This window comes from Cotesia typhae, unplaced genomic scaffold (assembly GCF_013202065.1).
Source record: "Cotesia typhae breed Kobodo isofemale line unplaced genomic scaffold, CoteBio_Ctyphae contig_48, whole genome shotgun sequence".
Lineage (NCBI taxonomy): Eukaryota > Metazoa > Arthropoda > Insecta > Hymenoptera > Braconidae > Cotesia > Cotesia typhae.
Genome location: NW_027423756.1, coordinates 9,235,124 through 9,256,462, shown reverse-complemented (window position 1 = coordinate 9,256,462; position 21,339 = coordinate 9,235,124). Strand labels below are relative to the sequence as shown.

General features: G+C 26.9%; 2 protein-coding genes across 4 annotated transcripts; one reads left to right on the top strand and one right to left on the bottom strand.

Moving 5' to 3' along the window:
- Positions 1 to 11,536: 11,536 nt before the first annotated feature.
- Positions 11,537 to 13,503, bottom strand: C12.1 (spliceosome-associated protein CWC15). Its single transcript, XM_074246038.1, has 3 exons — positions 12,741 to 13,503; positions 12,105 to 12,399; positions 11,537 to 12,023 (listed from the first exon to the last, which is right to left on the bottom strand). Exons 1-3 carry the CDS (start codon positions 12,869 to 12,871, stop codon positions 11,781 to 11,783), a joined length of 669 nt encoding a protein of 222 aa, XP_074102139.1. The 5' UTR covers positions 12,872 to 13,503; the 3' UTR covers positions 11,537 to 11,780.
- Positions 13,504 to 14,177: 674 nt separating this feature from the next.
- Positions 14,178 to 19,595, top strand: Btz (CASC3 exon junction complex subunit). Of its 3 annotated transcripts, XM_074246036.1 has the most exons (10): positions 14,178 to 14,295; positions 14,384 to 14,560; positions 15,058 to 15,494; positions 15,699 to 15,837; positions 15,925 to 16,079; positions 16,161 to 16,561; positions 16,640 to 16,948; positions 17,056 to 17,088; positions 17,228 to 17,484; positions 17,758 to 19,595. In XM_074246036.1, exons 2-10 carry the CDS (start codon positions 14,438 to 14,440, stop codon positions 18,652 to 18,654), a joined length of 2,751 nt encoding a protein of 916 aa, XP_074102137.1. In that variant the 5' UTR covers positions 14,178 to 14,295; positions 14,384 to 14,437; the 3' UTR covers positions 18,655 to 19,595. The 3 variants fall into 3 exon arrangements, with proteins under 3 accessions (XP_074102137.1, XP_074102136.1, XP_074102138.1); XM_074246035.1 differs by having other exon boundaries at positions 14,246 to 14,560; XM_074246037.1 differs by lacking the exon at positions 17,056 to 17,088 and having other exon boundaries at positions 14,246 to 14,560.
- The last annotated feature ends 1,744 nt before the right edge of the window (positions 19,596 to 21,339 follow it).

Here is a 21,339-nt window from a genome sequence, read left to right as displayed (position 1 = left end):
TATTTTGAGGTGAGACCGTAAATTTAATTTTCATAAAATTTTTTAACAGAAGCTTAGTTTGGGCACTTCCGCTGAAAATTCGAAATTTGTTCGGAAGTGCCCAATTGAATCTCCTGTTAAAAATTCTATGAAAATCAAATAAATCCTCTCACCTCGAAATATCTCAGAAAATGCCTAAACACAGCTGCTGTTAAAAGCGGAACTCAAAATTTTAATTTTAAAAGGTTTCTCACGCAAGTTACATTTTGGCACACCCTAATATATATATATATATATATATATATATATATATATATATATATATATATATATATATATATATATGCTGAGTTTTTTATCACTGTAAATAATTCTTACTGAAGTTCTTGATAAGTTTGTAAAAAGTCGTTAAAAAATGATTTTTTTTAAAATAAAATTATTAGTATTTCAGATCTCATGTACTTAAAATTGATGGTAAAGATAAAATGATTTTTAATCACGTAAAGAATATGTTGCAGAAAAAAATGTTTTTCACTAAATTTAGCCTCTTTCTATCTCGTTTTGATCCCTCCTTTCTTGTATACTTTTTCGATTTACTACCGTCCTCAAATAATATTCATTATTATCTAAAATGGTAACCATTTACATGAAATATACGACAACTTTTATTGTCACACAAAACAATAATTACCATTACGAGATGGATAAATTTTTTTGTCATTAGTAGGGTATGAATAAAATTCAGATTTTAACACATACTTGGCGTAAATACCGACTGCCTATAATTGGCCTAAATACTACCACCCTCAAATAACATTCATTATTATCTAGAATGGTAACCATTTACATGAAATATACGACAACTTTTATTGTCACACAAAACAATAATTACCATTACGAGATGGATAAATTTTTTTGTCATTAGTAGGGTATGAATAAAATTCAGATTTTAACACATACTTGGCGTAAATACCGACTGCCTATAATTGGCCTAAATACTGATGAGTTCGAGCTAAAAAATACAATTTGTGTATTACTTTCAGCTCTCCGAGCTCAAAGAGTTAACTGTTCAATGCTTTTAAGCTATATCGTTCATTTATCTATTCAGTAAGCTTCTGAATTTTTTAATTTCTTAAGTTTTAAATTTATTTGATAATTACGTTTAAGTTATGGATAACGATAATAGTTTAATAATAATAATAATAATACCAAACGCCTGTTAACAGAAAGCATGAATGATAAGTATTAATAAATATTTAACAAAGTAATAAAAGTAAAATCAGTCAACATCATCATTATTATTATCATAATAAAATATTTACCGTTTATTTTGATCTTGCGTCTTCGTGAGATTCTTCTCTTTTCTTTTTTTGCATAGTAAGGTTTATTGTGTTCATGAGATTCTTTTTTTTCCATTTTCCGATCAGTCTTGGTTACAGCTTTAAAAAGAAATTTTGACTTTAAAAATTATACTTCATTGTTAATTTTTGTAGACTTCTATTTAATTATTAAAGTATAAAAATGAAAGATAGTTTATAAACTACCTGCTAAATTTGAATTTTTTGAGCGATAAGTTAATTGTGGGTTCTCATTTGTATTATTTTCCTCTCTTATAGTACGCCTCGAAGAAAAATACCTTCTGAAGAAACGTCTAATCCTGGTTACACTTTGTTGAATAATTTCCATAATTGTGATGCTTATGTTTTATTTTTTGACCTTATTACTTCAAAATATTTCAGAATCTAAATATATAATAAACTAACTTTATTTTGGTAAACAAACTTCTTATAAAAATTAATCAATTTTTTAAAAACTTTACATTATAGTGATGCTCCTTAAAAAGTTAATTTAGTCGTGTAATTACTTCAAATGCCAATAAAATTACTAATAATATATATATATATATATATATATATATATATATATATATATATATATATATATATATATATATATATATATATATATATATATTATTAGGTGGGTCAAAAAAATCGAATAATTTATGTTTGACTTTATACTCTGAAAAATAGGTTCGTAGACACCTAAAAAGAATTCTCTCCAAGTATAAGCTCTTAATTATAACGGGAAGGTCCTCCGCTTTGCGGGTTTCTATTTTTTTCGAATAATCAGATAAAAAAATTTATATCTCGCTTCCAACTGCTTGGAAAAATATTCCGTGGCATAGATTTTGTGAGAAATTGAATGCTTTACAAAAAGGTCTCTTATGACTTTTTCAAAAACTCAACCGATTAAAAGATATTCATAGTTGAAGTTTGGCTATTTTAAGGAAAATATTCGTTTTTATTATGAATTTTATAAGTCGATGAAAAAAATTATTTCGGATTGCGGAACTCATGATTTTGTAGGAAATTTACTGCTCTACAAAAATGGTCTCTTATGATTTTTGATTAAGTGAAGCCGTTACGAGATATTCATCGTCAAACATTAACGAATATCAATATTTCCAGTTTTTGATCAATAATTCGATAAATTTTAATTTAAACTATGAGTTTCAGGAAAATTTACATAAATTTGAGTTTCGATCGATAAAGAAATGTTATAAACAATTTTTTTAATATTGTTTTCAGTCTTGAGCTTGTTTGATTGCATTAAAACAAGAAATTAGAGCATTTTTTTCGACATATAGCCAATGATTAGTTTAATTTGAAGTGAATGACATATTTCTTTGTCAAATTTAATATGAAAAGTATTGAATCAAGTGAGAAACAACCAGTATTTAACTTTTTTATAGATAAATTTTTATTGAATTATCAATTGCAATATAATTGTCTATATTTTTAACATAACAGTACGCTATTACTATAAATAATTTCTTTTATTACAATTTGGGAATGTTTTTGATGTTCTTTGACAACTTGCAATAAGTACTGGAATTGTTCTTCATTTTTTGTCAAGCATTGATTATATTCACTAACTAATGCAACAGCTCGCTCTGCTGAATCATTGACAACTTTTAGTTGTTGAAAGTATTCTTTATTTTCGAGATAACTCTCATTAGTAGGCCATAATTCAACATCGACATCAAGAAAGTCATACGGTAGATCGAAGATTTTGAAAAGATTTAATGACTTTTTAGACACAAAGTCACTCAGAGTTCTCTGCGCCAATGAATTCAAATCTTTTTAGCAATTACAAATCTTTTAGCTTTAGAATCTGTACCTTCACGAGTATTAACAGCTTCAACAATACTTTTTTTACTTCTAATGGAACGCCATCGTCAAACAGTGATAAAATGGCAAGTTCATCGCTCAAATACCATAAGTGCGAAATCATTTTTTCACACGTAGCTGAAGAAATCAAAGGATTGATATGTTTGTACTCCAATAAATTTTTCATAAACTGCAAGTCATGATAAGCAGCAGTTGTTGCAGAAGTTGATGAAAACCAAGCTTTTAAATACAATGTGACTATAAAAATACAGAAATGACGAAGACCATGCAATTCTTTCTGAGAGAGTTTGAATTCATCTCTGAATAGATACATTTTCAAACTATAAATGGCCTTAGCCATCCATCTAGTATGATGAACAGCACCAGGACGTTTGAAAGAAATCTTTTCTTGAGGCATTTCTCCAAGGAAAATCAATGATAATTCCAATAATTCTTTATCTAACTTATTATAACATTTCTTTATCGATCGAAACTCAAATTTATGTAAATTTTCCTGAAACTCATAGTTTAAATTAAAATTTATCGAATTATTGATCAAAAACTGGAAATATTGATATTCGTTAATGTTTGACGATGAATATCTCGTAACGGCTTCACTTAATCAAAAAATCATAAGAGACCATTTTTGTAGAGCAGTAAATTTCCTACAAAATCATGAGTTCCGCAATCCGAAATAATTTTTTTCATCGACTTATAAAATTCATAATAAAAACGAATATTTTCCTTAAAATAGCCAAACTTCAACTATGAATATCTTTTAATCGGTTGAGTTTTTGAAAAAGTCATAAGAGACCTTTTTGTAAAGCATTCAATTTCTCACAAAATCTATGCCACGGAATATTTTTCCAAGCAGTTGGAAGCGAGATATAAATTTTTTTATCTGATTATTCGAAAAATAGAAACCCGCAAAGCGGAGGACCTTCCCGTTATAATTAAGAGCTTATACTTGGAGAGAATTCTTTTAGGTGTCTACGAACCTATTTTTCAGAGTATAAAGTCAAACATAAATTATTCGATTTTTTGACCCCACCTAATATATATATATATATATATATATATATATATATATATATATATATATATATATATATATATATATATATATATAGCTATAACATATGTATAGATAGGTATTATCTATACAATAATAATTATATCTGGATTCAAGTATTGTTTTCTTTTTCCCTTTGTATGTACAATATATATTACGTAGTTCCACGAAATATTCTTATTTATTAAATTTAATGATCTTAAAAAAACTTTATACAGTTTTCTTATTTAATTGAACAATATTTTCCTATCACCGATGTTTTATCGTGCTTTAAATGAATAAGATATTGAATTACAAAAGTATTGAGGTACAATTTTTCATTGTGGTATTTATCGTTGAAGGTCGTTGAGCAATTAATCGAAATAAATCAGTGATATAAAAACTCTCTGAACTATTGTTTTCCATATCAATTCATAATTGCGTTAACTTTCTACCCGTCATTCATTTAAGTAAAACATCGTAACTTTATGATTCACTATTTAATTGGACATATAATTTATTTTTAATACTTCTTAAACTATATTAATAAGTTCACAATGTTATGTTTAATTAAGTTTTTTCGAATCTGTATTGTAGATCCGAGAATGGCTGACTTTCACGGAATCCCATGTAGGAACTGCCAGAGTTGAGCCATAGATAAGTACATTGAAAAAAAATTTAACTTGAATCAAGATGAAAATTCTTGAATCAAGTAAAATTTACTTAAGCCAAGAAAAATTTCTTAGTTTAAAAATTTTTCTATTAAAATCAAGAAGTTAAAGTTCTTCAAAACTATTTACTTGATTCAAGCAAATTTTTTTTTTTTTTTTTTTTTGTAGAAGCTTGTGTAAATGTAATTTTAATTCGCCCTTTATCTATCACATGATTCTGTTAACTTTGACCGCTGAGTTTAAAAATCACCAAATTTTTCAGAACCACCATGAGGACAAATACCGTAATGAGATTTATTTAAAATTTATCATAAACATGATATTACAAGGGATAGAATACATAGAGAATAAATTCAATATTCCTTTTTTTAAATTCTCTTACTTTAAGTTAGCTGATTTAGGTCAACATAGATCGCTTCTAAGTCAAATTATCTCAAGTTATAAAATAACAAATTTTAAATTTTATAATGAGTATAATCAAAAAAATTGAATCCATACCTATATAGCAATAATTTCAATTCTCAAGAAAACACATTTTCAGTATTGATATAGGTTGAGGAATTGGGATTTTATAACAGTTTCAATTTAATGATCAATTTGTTACTTCTTTGGTTCCCGCGTTTTGATATCTCTCTTCGAGCTCAAACGTCTGGTTTGTATTCAATAAAAAACTTTTTTCAAAATATTTAAGCTACAATAATTTTCAGAATAAAATGGATCGAAATGGTAGATTAAAATGGAGCGAAATGGTTATTATTGGTAGGAAAAAATATATTTATAATTAACCGGAAATAAGAAAACTGATTTCTGTACTTTTCTAAAAAAAATATTAAAACATGCAAAAAATATAACTATAATGAGAAAATAATGTCTTATTTATCTGAGTAGCTATGATTTCTTCAACTATATCACTGATTTTTTCACGTTCTGGTAATCCGGTTGATGATTGGATAGCTTATGATGAGTTTTAATGTCTTGTCGAGTTGCTGCAATTAAATTTAGGGCTGTTTAAATCTTCAAATGTAGAATCTTCATTGATGATACATCCTTTTGATTTTACGTTTAAAATATTTTCCATAAAGTTCTTTCTTTCAAAAATTATTAATTTTCTTCTTCACAATGAACTAAAGAATTTAAAATCTTCTTAAACAATGATTAATGATTGTATGAAGTTATGATTATGATTTTTTTTTTTATGAACAATATGAGATTTCATCGTCATGAGATTGATATGATACAACTGGCTTAAACATAATTGTATACAATAATTTAATTCAACCGAACAATCTATTGTTATCAATAATTATAAATAAATAATAATTAATCAGCCATTACTTACTGTAAGTACATTAATTTGAAAAAGTAGAATTGGAACCTCGAGATGAATTGACTTGTCGATTGAATTTTTCAATTATTTTTTCATCTTCTTCTTAAATTGTTTTTAGAAATTTTTTTTTTCTATGCTACTTCAAGTTCCATAAAAATCAAAAATAATTATAGTATATTAAAGCTCAAAATACGCACAAAATTATTAATCATACTTCATACTTGAAAACTCACTTGAAATATCTGATGACATACTAGTTGTATGATTAAATTGATTCATATCACAGGACAACACACAAGAAACGTATTTTCAATTACTATACAATTATTAACATTTAATTATATATTTTCAGCGTCGGATCCTTTTTCGTAGCAGTGGTCATATTTTTTTTCTTAATAAATATTAGTCGATAAATTTCTATAACTGAAACTAAAATGAAAGTATTACAAAAGTGCCTCAGTACAATAATTAAAACACGTAATTCAGTCACACCTATTATTATATTTGGAATTTTTTAGTTTAGAGTCGAAAATATTAAATATTAATTTTTATTTATAGAAATAATATCAGCAAAAAAGGAAAGTTTTTACATTATACCTAATAGACCTTGCCAACAAATGGTAAAATTACGATGATTTTGACCAAAAAATACGAAATTCTTTGGGTTTCCAATTAACGATACGATAATATCGATTAATAGTTTTTTTCTTGCAATATTTTAAAAAACCTATTGTGGAAGAAATATTTTTAATCAATTTAATGGATAAAGTTATTTATGATAGCAATTTTGTTTTTTAAAAAATATTTACATAGCTACCTGATATAGTTTGTTTTTTACGAGGAACAAATTCGTTGCTTTCTGAAGAAGAGCTTAAAATCGACTTTTGATCATCGTTTGCTGAATTTTCATCAAATTCTGGACGTAGTGATAAAAAATTATAATTATAATTTTCATCTGATGCTATTATTAATTTATTAATTATTAATATTAATTATTAATTTTAATTATTAATTTTATTATAATTCATTTTAACAAAATTTATAAACCTATAAATTAAATGATTACATGAATTGTATAAAGTAATAAATTCGCTTTTAGTTTTATTCATTTATAAAAATAAATTTTTCGTTAATTATTCCATCATTTTTTTCAGATATATTGTTATACGTGTATGTGAATATTATATAAGCACACAGAAAAAAAAAATTAGAAAAACGGTAGACCCTGAAGGCCATCCGTGCAACTTCCGGCTAATTTTATGTCAAGTGCTTAAAACTGCACTAACGATGTTTTTGAGCTCTCCGAGCTCAAAAATACAATTTATGTGTTATTTTAAGCTCCCTGAGCTTAGAGGGACAACTTTTCTATGCTTTTGAGCTCTACGATCGGAAAAGAAATATCGAAGTTATGTGAAAAAAACACTTTTTCGGGTTTTTTCGTTCACGATATCTCTTGAACAAATAAACCGATTTTGACCGGATTGGCGGCAATCGACGTGGTTTTTTAAGGTTGAGAAAAAATTCAAATTTTAATAGAAATTTAAAAAGATTTTTTTCGTTTTAACTTTTAAAATCTCTAAGTTCACATTTTATAATTTTTAAACGAGCAACAAATATTGTTTTATTTTTATTCAAAAAAAAGTTTACTACTCGAACTCCGCATTTATTCTATAATTACTCCACAAATTTTTTACAGTATATATTCTTTACTTGTTAATTATTTTTCTTAATACTTATGTAAATATAATATGATTTCCTGATTGAATTATTAAAAAAAAATTATTTACTTACAGTATCTACCGAATGGACGTCGGCGCGGAAATTTTTTTAAGATTACTACAGCAATTATAATAATTATAAATAAGATCATTGTGATAAAGATGTTACTCTATAAATAAACAAATATTAAAATAAGACTATTAATGTTTTTAGTTAATTAAAGAGAAATCGACTAATATATTTTAATGACAAAATTTCAATTGATTGAACGTTATTTGTATCACTAGGCTTAAACCAAGCTTCATTGTAGCTTCTGATGCTGCCGCTTTCAAACTGTTGAATTTTCTGTGCTCATCTCCGTCAAAAATCAGTTATCTGCGCAATCTAGACATTGGCGCTGCCGGCGTTGTATTCAATGATACCGGTTGTATAGCAATTGTTTATGTACGAGTGAGACAGCAAAGGAAATGCAAAAATTAAAAAGAGACAGTCTTTTAAAATATCACAAAAAGCATTACTTTAAAATCTTTTTCTTTCTCAAATAAAAAAAAAGAAAAAAAAATGCCGATTTGTTGGGTCATCATTAAAAAATAAACCTGTCAAAGTCTTCATTATAAATGGCAATTATTACACAAAGGAAGACTATGGTCTGATAATGAGCAAGTTAATCCACTTCAACGCTATATCGGCTTATGTGACGATATTTTTCAGGTATATACAAATATATGAATTGTGAGCAAGGCAACGATTTTTATCTCTTAAATACTGATGATGATAAAATGAAGTTTAATAAAATTTTTTTTTTATTTAAATGTATATGCCGTCTTGGAGCTGAAATTATATTTAGTGAGGTTCTAGTTAAAATGTTTATTAAGTGTACTAGCAATCGAATTACGTTGACGGCAATAAATACTATACACGATAAAATAGAATTATTGAAGCCCCTTATTATAGTTTGAAATGTAAGTGCTCGATTTAATATTTCTCTTGCATCGTTTATTGAAGAAATTTTAAGTTTGTTTGATACCACTTATTGAAAATTTAATATAATAACAAACAATAATATACTTATAAATATAGGATGAATTTTTTTTTATTGCCACTTATTAATCATTTATTAACTTCCTAACTTCCTACTAAGATTTGAGTCGATAAATTTTGAGCTCGAAGAGCTCAAAAACGTCATTAGTGCAATTTTAAGCGCCGCGGTATGAAATTTGCGGGAAGTTGCAGGGATGGCTTTTAGAGCCAACCGTTTTTCTAATTTTTGTGTATATTACTATTAAAACTATTTTTTATAACATTTCTCATCGTATAATTAATAAATCCACAACAGCATGTATATAAATTTCACCCTTTCAATTTTAGATCCTTTGAATATTGAAGCTTACAAACAATAGAATTTCGCTTCTGAAAATACAATAAAATATGGTACTCAATAGACTTTCGGTGCAATCACTCTGTATAGAATTGAGATATATTGCAAGGTTATGAATAAAATAAAAGTTTTGTTGTTTTCTTCATTGTTTATCGGCAAAAATACATTTACACGCATAATTGTTGATTAGCGATACAAAAAAAAGTACGAAAAAGTTTTTAATCATCGTTAACTTAAACTCATCTATTTATTAAATATTTACTTTTAAAATTAAATTGTTTTATTTTTGTTAAAAAAAAAATAATTAACAAAATTGACACATTTTCTGTATAGTAATTTTTTTAAAATATGCATCATACAATAATTTTTATCAAAAGTTAATAAAACTATTATTATATCAATTGCATATCATGTATGTAGCACTAAAAGGCTTTAATCAACTCCCCAAAAATATGAATATCTTAAACTGCCCAAATAAAAAATTTCACTATTTTAATAAGCGCTAATCCTCTTTACTCCATATGCAATTGTTGTTTGTTTATAATTCCAAGAGAGTAACAGGTATTTTATTGATTAGTTAGTGTGTATTATATGGGTATATGTCGCTTATGCGGCTGCGCTTTATCCTAAAATTTTAGTTGAATGAAAGCTGTTGCTTTCTCTCTTATTATTACATTTTCCGTATTCTTTCACTCCCGAACCATGACCTAGACTTAAGCCATTCTATTTCTATCTGTTCTAATTTTACAGTATCTCATTCTAAATTTTGCTATACCCTCTTTGTAAAGGAATAGTATGTGCATAATCTTCTGCTTTATGGAACAGCAATGTAGTTGACAAGTAACTTTAATATAATACCTATCTATGTTATTAGCTTATCAGATACTTACTAGTATTATCAATTTTAATGAATAGATTATTCAAACGCTTAATTAATATCTATAACTGCTCATTAGTATGATCTTAAATTTATAATTACAATTCTTGTGTGCACGAATCAGATTAATTATAATTTCAATGTTCACTTAATTTGATAGTTTTATTGCAGTGCTTTATTAACGGTATAAAAAACAGTTGACAATATATGGTATTTTCTATAAAATTTTTATCTCGATCAAAATTATGAGTGGGTGATGATGCTCTATGTAAAGGTAGATGAACACCATGAAAGACTAAAAAATACAACATTTTCAATAATTTATTTTTTATTTCCTGTATAGGATATTACTAATGATTTTTTTTACTCTTGTTTGATTGAAAATTCAAAAAATTGTGTTTTATTAAACTTCTCGAAGAGCTCAAATACATCATTAGTGCAATTTTAAGCGCTTAGGTATGGAAGTGGCGGGAAGTTGCAGGAATGGTCTTCAGGGTCAATAAAAATTTGACAGCATTAGTCATGACCTTCATATAGAAATAAAATTTTTAAAATTGCTTAAATTTTATCCCACTAGATCATCAGTTTCCCTTAATTCAATTTTATGTTATATGTCAATTTACTTGACACGTATTACAAATTTGCATTCGTTTAAGATGAAATGGATCCAATTAGATTACATCCCTGTCTTAGGGAGAGCCCGTCCAACTAATTGACAAATCAATTAGTTGGTTTTCTGACTACATTATTTCCATCATGATATTTCAAACGATTTAATATTTCACATTAATTCAAGCAAAGTTCTCACTTCTAGAGGAAGATTTTTTTAATTCCATTGCTGAAAAAAAACCTACGCTTCATTGATATTTTAATTCAATTAAGGATTCAATTCTAAAATGATTTTGTTTAATTATTTTGCTAATTGGGAGTTATTTTCATTCAGACCCACACCATCTAGAAAACAAAAGTATTTTATGAATAAAATAAAATGATATATTTTCCAGATGAAATTATTCGTAGTAATAATACATAAAATTATAAAAAAATTTATCCGTTCGACCAGTACGCAAGGAGTGAATTGATACCTAGTATCGTTGTTCTCTTACAAGAGCAATAGCGCAGTTACCTCTGTCGCATAAAATACAAGAAAATCAAAGTTAAGCTTGTTATTGTTTATTCAACATCATCGACGGTACGTACAAGCAGCAAAAAAATAGAAATTCAAGATCAACTGCTGAAGGGTTAAAAATAAGAAAATAAAATTTTTTAAATCAAAAGGGCATACACCAAAGAAAATTTTATTTTTCATTTTTTCAGTAAATTTTTAGATTTATAATATTTCTAAGATAATTGAAGCAAAAATAAATTTTTTATAGGCCCTTTTGGTTTTAGTAATACGATATATATTTAAGTTTTCATTTTTTAGTGAAACAAAAAATAATATAAAAAATTAATTTTATTATTTACAAATGACATTATATTTATTATTAATCTAAATTTCTAAATGATTAAAACTCATTGTCATATCTTCAAAGATAAATTGAATTGAAATACAATGTAATTGTAGCAATGATTAATGTTTAATAATAAAAATAATAATTTTAATTATTTGACATATTTTTCCATAAACTTTTTATGAAACTCACTACGCAAAGAATCGTTGATAAAAACATCGTGCTTTTTTTTAGGTTCCGAGCGAGCACAGTTTTTAAACACGACATCATCATCCCATCGTCTACGAACTTTCATGTCTGTTCTTGTAACCTGAGAGGAATAATTTAGAAGAGGATTACCCGATAAGATATTTTCCATCCTTATTCTTTCCTCTTCTTGACGTTTCTCTAATTCCTATAAATAAATCAGACCATATTATTTTCCAATAATCTAAATTTATTTCAACTTAAAAAATTTTAATTATCGTTAATTTACTTTTTTAGCTTGATCAGCTGCGCGTTCTTTTTTAATTCGCTGTAACTCAGCAAGCAGAGTCGCAGTGTCATCTTCGTCGCTATCTGAATCAGACTCATCGTCGTCCAATGGATCATCAGCATCTAAGCTAGCCGCTGGTGCCTGGTCAATTTTTTGACGTTTTGTAGACGGAGCAGCTTCACGAGCTGGTTCTATCATACGGCGGTTTGCCGATGGTTTTTCTTTTTCTCGTTCCTCCAATTCACGACGAAAATCTCGGTTACGTAGTTCATCGATTGTACCTTGTCCATGCTCTCTTTAAATTAGTAAAAGGACGTACAATTAATTTTTTATTATAATCATGATCGATGATTTTATAGAAAATAGTGATAGTGAATATGTGAAACTGTAATTTAGATGTTTTTAAGAATTTTTTTTTTTTTTTTTTAATTATAAAAATTAATTTAGCAGATATTTAATAATTTTTACAATTTTTGCAACAAATAAATTATGGAAAAAAATTGATATAGAAATTTAAACAAATTGAAAATTCAATTCTTTACTTTAATACAATAGCAAATTATTAATAATTTAAATTCAAAATTATTAAAAAAGAACTCATATTATTTGTAATTTATAATTAATAATAAAACTAACCTGTATTTCAATTTAGTATGTGATGGCAAGTCACGACTACTGTATTGCTTTGAAATAGCACTTAAATCTTTTTCACCACGTCCCTGTCCTCCTCGTGCACCATCAAAAGTTGGTCTCGCAGCCGCAGACATTATTAATTATAAATATTATCAATTATTATTCACAATAATTTTTAAGACGAACTGCTCCACTTGTAAACACAGTCAACAACATACGACGTGAAGTACGGAGTAGGTTTGTAATCGCATCAGTGTTCCCAGAAACTTTTGCTTGTCTGATCGACACAGTGCCGTAAAACTATCAGGTCAGCTGTCAATTTTAAAAATTTTGATAACAAATCAATTACAATAAAAAAATGCTTCTAAAAATTTTCACTTATAATTTTTATTAATTTTTACATGTGAAACTTTTTAATTAATTTTTTTTAATAATTGCATTATAAAATTTTAAAATAATTTTTATTATCTGTCAACTTCAGTGTTAAAAATAATTATTTATCAGCACATGTCAGCTGAACTTTTTTTTTACATATAAAATTATTTTATTTAATTTAGTCTTTTTTTTTACTATACATTTCTACGAAATAAAAATCTTTATGTATCTGGCAATGAAGGCCTCTTTGTATTTTCAATGAAAATCTCTGTCCCAATTCGACTGAGTAACAACTCCACACAATTTAAACTTTTATAACGATGTAACTAAAAATCCTATTGCGCTCACGTTACAAGTGCGAATAACGTAATTTAATTCAAAGTTTAATTTACTTTTGTACTAATACGTAATTTTAAAACTTTTTAGTTTCTCAACAGATTAAGCAGTGAAAAAATAATAATCCTATAGTATCAACATGTGACACTATTTAAGAGATTAATCCAGAAAATGTACAATCAGAATTTAATTGTTGCTTTGTAATTTGTTGAAAGCCATGGAAGTCGAAGTTTCAATAATTAATTCAATTTCTTAAAATAAAATTATCTAATTCATTCACATGCAATTTTTTTTTAAATATTTGTTTGTTATAAATAAATAAATCAAAAAATTAATTTTCGGATCAAATTTTTTTATTAAATAAAATTTTTAAAAATGGTCAAGTGACAGCTAATTTTAATATCTTTAAAAAATTTCTTAAAATTATTAAATATCTATTAAATTAATTTTCATAAAAAAGAAAAACGTGGTCAAGTTTTTGATTATGAAATCATAATAATTTTGTAAATATTGTAGTTATTACAACCCTTGATTGCAACCCTGGGATATGCCCTGCCCTCCATGTTTCAAAAGTCAAACTAATTTTCCGCCATTTTAAAATTTTTTCAGCATGATCAAAAATTATTTATAAAAAAAAACAAATAATTTTGTTTCATATTCCAGTTTAAAAATTTAGAACAATTATTATCATTATTTAAATTACATAAAATATTGTTTAATCTATAATGCAAATTGTGCTTGTAGTATATCATTTTCGCCATGTTTGCGAATTGTGATTTCCAGTCGTCGAGGTCAGTAGAGCAGCAGCATCGCCACTGTTCACATCGTGTTCTCTAAGTTCAGAATTGTAATAAAAATATAAATAACAATTATCTAATTTATTTATATAATTCAAGTGATACTATTAAACTAGAATCATTATTGTATTATTACAGGTGTTAATGAAAATTTATTCATTAGTTCAAAAGAAACAAGTGTTACTTTAAAAAATGATTAAATCTGATACAAACATGTCGGATACTCGTCGACGTCGCCATAAATCAGAACGTTCCCATGCGTCTGATGATTTATCAGAATCATTCGATGAGCTAGCAATTACAAAAGACACTGGGGTAATTATTTTTTTTTTTAATATTTAATTGTTACTTTAAATAATTATTCATAAAAATTATTTCTAATTGTTATTATAAATATTGGAGTAACAATGTTAATATTTAATTATTGTTAACAATAATTAAAAAATTTTTTCTCGCTGGATTTTAAAATTTTTTGTTACCGGTATTTTAATTTAAAATATTTATATTATTGTTAAAATATAAGAAAATAGGTCAAGAGTTGATTGTATTTATTTTTAAAAATATTTTAATTTGAAAGTTTAGTTAGCTTTCTCTGCTTATCAGTTAATAGGTTACTACCAACTTTATTACTTTTATTAAGCTAGTTACTTAGTTATTTTATTTTATATTACCGTTAGAGTATTCCATTTATTTTTTTTATTTTATTTTTTTTCCTATTTGCATGATACTTGAGCAGATTTTTATTATAAAATAAAATATGCTAAATTAATTATCTAAAGAATTAATTAAATGAATATTTTTAAAATATTTAGAGCAATGATCAGTCGGACATTAACATTCATCATGATTCCGAGTATGATACTGCTGGAAGTGATGGTGAGTCTGATGGTGGATCGCAAGATGGTGTCCAACGTGAGAGAGGAGATGGCCAAGAAGAAGACAAACCACAGAAAAAATTGGACGATGATGAGGATAGACGTAATCCACAGTACATACCAAAGCGTGGTACCTTTTATGAGCATGATGATCGTACTACTGAGGAGGCTGCTGAAGATACTGTAGAACAACCTGTTGAAAGGGAATCCAAGGATAAAAAAGTTTGGAAGGATAAAGAAGACCGGTGGGATCATGATAGGTACAATGACCAGGAACAGGCTCCTAAGAGTCATGAAGAACTTATTGCTGTCTATGGATATGATATTAGGAACGAAGAGGGTCCTCCTAGAGCACGCAGACGACGTAGATATGGGTGAGTTATTCAAAATTGTTTTTTAGATACGAAATTTCATGGAATGAAAAAAAAATTTTTTTTAGGTAGATTTCTAGAAATCAACAACTTACTTATATATATGTTTATATTTATTCTATGAAATCTACCTTCCATTTCGGGTGAAGCCGAATGGCGTTCTTTTTCAATTTACATTTTTTTTTTTTTTTTTTTTTTTTTAAATAGTCGTGGTCCAAATAAATATACAAGAAATTGGGAGGATGAAGATGCTTATGGAAAGACTCCAATAAATGCATCAACTAAACAGAACCGACGATTAAATAAAACCGGTGAAGAATTTCCTGCTCTTGGAGGTTCAGTAAAGGTAAATAATTACAAATAACTGTTATACTTGCTAATTGCATTTATTTGAAATAAATAGAGTAAAATGTTATAAATTATCGTTTGTTAGGATGATAAACAAAATACAGTAGAAGAACCGGTTATATCATCAGCATGGTACAGTAATAAAAATAAATACAGCAAACAGCAAAACGCCTTCCCACCACTTCAATCTCAACTTGATAACCAGAGAACTAGAATATTGGCGACTAATGATATCCACACGTAAGAAAATATTTAATAAATATTTTTATAATTTATTTTTTGATAATATAAATATAAATAATAATATAATTGATAATTTAGAAACGAGAATAAAGCTCCTAATGAGCCAACTAATCCTGCTTGGAAGAAAGATGCTAAGTACAGCCATCAAAGTTTGATTGGTAATATAAACGCTGGTGATGATATTGAAAAAACAACAACAGCTAATGTAAAACCAGCTTATGTAAACAAACGACAAGTTCAAGAGAGCATTAGTCTTGCAGCAAGTAGAGTACGAGGACGTGGATTCAAACCAATAACTAATAACAATCTCGTAACTAATAGAACTCCTGATACTAAGCCCAAAGGTCGTGGTAGTGGACTGATTGGAACTGGTGGAGATAGAAGAAATATTATGGGTCGGGACGATGATCAGTTTGTCAACGAGGTCAAACATATCAATATTAATGATGGATCGACGTATCATCATGGACGTCAACAAAGTATGTTATTTATTTTTTAATCTCAATCATCTGTTATTAGTAACTGCAGATTATAAATTAATTATGTTACTTGTTTAGAAACTTTTTACGGACAAGGATCGAACCAGCAACGACCCAGTGTTGGTTCTCCTCGCAGGCAACCGCCTACACAGCAACACCAGCAGCAACAACAACAACAGCAGCCACAAGCACATTCTCGATCTCCGTCTGAAATCGGTGGAAATAGACCAAAACGTTATTCGAGTCTTCGTCAACGACCAGCAATATCAGACGGCCCTGGACAGCAAAATTATCCGACTCAACATAATCAACATGGACAACATAGCCAACATGGACCACATAGACAACACAACCAGCTTGGACAGCACGGATTTTATTCTCCTCAAGGTAAAATTATTAAGTTTAATTAATGGAAATAATTTTCACACGAAAAGTTCTGATTCGGCTAGTTTATCAATGTTTATTAATAAAATTATTATAAATATTTACATTAGGTGGAAATTCACATGGTGTTATAGAGTCACAAGGTAATATTAAAATATATCATTTTGTGTGATCCCGCTTGTTTATTATTGTAATAATGATAATCCTTTATATTCAATACGTGTGATAAAATTATCGCTTCGAAAGATAATTATATTTTAACAAGTTATCTAATAATTCCAGGATATCCACAAAATCATTTTGATCAAAGCCCTCAAGTACCGCAGACTGCAAATGCACTGACACCTCAGTCAGTGATGCCACTACCTTCAGCAGGGCAACCGGGTTCTTTTGCACCACCGCCATTTTTGGTGCCTACTCCGCAATTTATTGCACCTCAAACAGCAGCACCCAGCATCATTAATTACGTACAAGCTCCTAATGGACCGGCATTTCCGCCTAATTTTCAAGGATATCAGGGATATACTCCATCGGTTCAGGTAATAAATCTAAATATTTTAAGGTTTAAATTTTTGGGTAGATTTCATAGAAATCTAACTATTGCATTGATCTTCATATACTATTGTGTCCTTATTTACACTAATATTAATTTATATTTATTAAAATTTATTTTCTATTTTTTAATTTGATTTTTTTTTTTTAATTGTGTTAGTTAGTTTTTTTAAACTATTATTTATTTAATGAAATAACTTATCGAATTTTTGTAAATTTAAAAATTGTAATATTAAAATTAATTTGACAATTTATTGCAGCCACCAGTCCCACAACCACCACCAAAGTTATATCAACCACAAGGTTGCACTTATTATAGTCCAGCCCAACAGCCACAACAAGTACCGCAGATAGCTCCGCTTCGACGACCAAAAGCTGCGATTCCGATTTTACCTCCTCCAGACAATTCAGTACAACGTCAGCAGAGTAGCCGGGGTAGAGGTCGTAATGTTTCACAAGCCTCACCTTGTAGTGGACCTGGTGGTCAATTGTCTCCTGGTGAGCAACAGCAACAACAACACCAACATCAACAATTTCAGCAAATTGATACGCAACAGTTTGTATCCATCGAATCAATCAATAATTCCTCTAATGATATATATAATAATTTACCCGTTGAACACGTAGAACAAATTTCTGAATCTATGGTACCACAAATGGCTAATGAAGAAATAAATATTGTTGATGAGAGTATTTCTCTAGATAATAAGCCAATTGCTGATAATATTAGAGAGGATAATGGTCAATCAGTTGAAAATGTATTGATAGAAAAATTAAATGAAAACATCACAGAAAATTTTACTGAGATTATTCATGAAAATTTAGAAGAAAAAAAAAGTGATATTAAAACAGATAATATTGAAGAAATAATTTATAATGAGTCAACAAAAGATAATATCGATATAAATAATTTAAATAATGATATTAAAAATGATTTAATGGATAAAATTAACGAAACTGATAATGATGTAGTTTCAATTACAAAAAATGATTGTGAAAATAATATTGATGAAACGGTAGTTGTAATTGATAATAATTCTAATAATTCATTAAGTAAAACCATTGAAGTAGACTCAGTAAAGATTAATCAAACAGATATTAATAATAAAGTTGAGAATGTGGTATCGACTCCTGTTGTCGAAGAAACAGCTGCTTAATATATGTACATTTAGAGAGTAATAATTTTTGAGTAATTTTTGCTATTTATCGCTAAATGTAAAAAGTAATTTAAAATTATATATTTGGATTATATTATGTATTGGTGTATTTCTTATTTGTACAAATTGTTATCTACAATTGTAATTATTGCTGCTATTTATAATTGATATTAATTGAAACTTTACTTTAGAAAAAAATTTTTCCTCTCACTTACATTTGAATCACAAATAAATTTTGGTTAGTATTTAACAAATTAGTTAGAAATATTTAGTTGTAGTGTTAAATTATTCAAATATTGTAAATTTGTGGTAAACGTTAAAATTTTCTTATAACTTTGCCTATAATATGCATTAAAATTATTGCAGAGATAAATGCTGGTTAATTGTATGAGTAAAAAACATAAAAAAAAAAAAAATGCCATGAACAGTTGCTAATTTATTGTTACAATTAATTAAATTAACGTAAAATCTATCAACCAGCGTTATTACATTGAAGAATAAAGCTCAATGTATAGATTGTGTTGCAGATTAAATTTTTTAAATAATAATCTAACTCATTCAATTTGGATATTTAATACTATTCTGTAAATACGATATTAATTTAACGACTGAGAGTTAAAAAATTAAGATTAATAAAATTTCTTTTTAAAACACATTCAAAAAAATAAAATCTGTATTCAGTAACTTTTACACAAGCTAAATGTTGTTGCTTTCATTATAAAAGAAATATAAATACGTATGTAATCTAATAGCTACTTAATTCGTTTAGATAAATAAATTCACTAATGAAAATTAATAATTTCTAAGATATATATTTAGTATATTATCCATTTTTATTTGTATGATAGCTTTTACATTATTTAATATATAATTATATTAGATAGAAAATTTTGTTTTTTAACAAAAAAAAAAAAAAAAAAAAAAATAAAAAAAAAAAACAATCATGATAAATAGATTAAGAGTAAAAAAAAATAACATATAAAAATGCCCAATATTGTCTTATGTAAAATTAATATTAACAATTGCAATTGTAAGTATTTTATAATATTGAATTATTACTCAAATTACTATTCTCCATGTAATGATAATTAAACTATTATAAAATATAGTTGAATATTAAAGCAATTTATTGATGGATCTTTTGTCTCTCAAAATTTCCCACAGCATATAATTTAACAATGAGAATTTACCGCTTTCCTAACGCTTTTGGACCTAACACAGTATATAAAGAAAATTTAATGATACGTGGTTACAATCTAGAATTCATTAAAAGTTATCTCTATTTTTGATACATCGGCCAATCACAATTTAGAATTTGGAAAGCATCAGAAGAGACTGCGCTAACATAAGAAGTTATCTCGATGAATACTTCCTACTGTCGCTAATTTTTTTAGATGCATGTTGCTAATCATCATCAAAAAGTATAGCACTAAACAGTATAGAAGTTTCGTGATTCTTGTTAATAAAAATAAAAATTATTTATCCGAAGTATGGAATTTAAAGTCGGTAGTTAGTTTTCAGAATTAAGTAAATTCGTTTTAAAATTGATTAAATAATAAATAAAATTCAAGCAAGAATTCCAAATTTACGTACGAAAAAAGTAAGTATACCTTAAAAATAAAATATTTAAAAGTCAATTTTTGATCTTGTTATTTATAATTTATAAATTATTTAATTATACATCCTATAAAATTGAAACTAAAAATGGTAATTTTTGTGATCAATAACCATAGTATTATTGTTGCATCCACAAAATTATTGATCCCAAATTCTAAATACTATTTAAGTATGTTGAAGCCGTAGACCGTAGACCCTACTGCGGTAACAGAAATCTGCCCCTAATTCTACTCCAAGATTTTTTATTTTGTTTTTGGTTGTAGTAAGATACAATTTTTCGTTTTTATTTTGTCGAAAAACTGTTGGAAAGCTGATTAAATCATAAATTAGCTGAAACTCGACTATTTTCGGAGTAGTAGGGACTTTTTTTATAATTTTCTGCCGTTCAAATCGTAAAAAAAATTAAAATTGTCGAATAGTTTTTACTACACAGAAAAAAAAAATTTCTTGAACCAAAAAAATTATAAAAAAGACTAAAGTTATTTTGGAGTAAGAAGAAATTTTCTTGGCTGAAAAAAATTTAACTTGGTTCAAAAAATTTTAACTTCATTCAAGAAATTTTCAGTCTTTCTTAAGATTTTCTTGATTTAAAGAAATTTATGCTTTTATAGAAGTTATTGAATATCCTGAGCTAATAAAAAGAGCATTCAATACAATGGATGAAGAAAGAATGATTCCTAGATTTGGAATTCCTCGATCCAAAGGTAAATTTCTACAGAATTCTTTAGTTTTGTCAATTAAACTGATGAATTTATTATTTTTTAAGTTATTCACAACATTCTGAACCCAAGTGGCCACCAACCTTTCGATGTACCAGCTAATAAGATATCATGGTTATTAATAAGAGTAGGTCTTATATTATTCGTTTTACCTGCATTTGTATTTTTACTTTATTTATACTTTGCAGATCCTTTTGGGTAGGCCGATTTTTTAAAAATAATAATAATAATTTGATAGAATTTAAAATATCGAACAAATACAAAAATAATAATTCTTTTCAATAATTAATAGTTTTTTAAAAGAAAAAAAAAGATATTATAATAAAAAAATTATCTTATTGAATCGTTA

Excerpts from the sequence above, each read along its gene's own strand:
- C12.1 (XM_074246038.1), bottom strand. The coding sequence starts at position 12,871 with ATGTCTGCGGCTGCGAGACCAACTTTTGATGGTGCACGAGGAGGACAG. Across the intron at positions 12,400-12,740 it reads CATACTAAATTGAAATACAG|AGAGCATGGACAAGGTACAA; the intron begins GTTAGTTTTATT and ends ACTAATTTAAAG. Across the intron at positions 12,024-12,104 it reads CAGCTGATCAAGCTAAAAAA|GAATTAGAGAAACGTCAAGA; the intron begins GTAAATTAACGA and ends ATTTATTTATAG.
- Btz (XM_074246036.1), top strand. The coding sequence starts at position 14,438 with ATGATTAAATCTGATACAAACATGTCGGATACTCGTCGACGTCGCCAT. Across the intron at positions 14,561-15,057 it reads CAATTACAAAAGACACTGGG|AGCAATGATCAGTCGGACAT; the intron begins GTAATTATTTTT and ends TAAAATATTTAG. Across the intron at positions 16,080-16,160 it reads GCGACTAATGATATCCACAC|AAACGAGAATAAAGCTCCTA; the intron begins GTAAGAAAATAT and ends TTGATAATTTAG.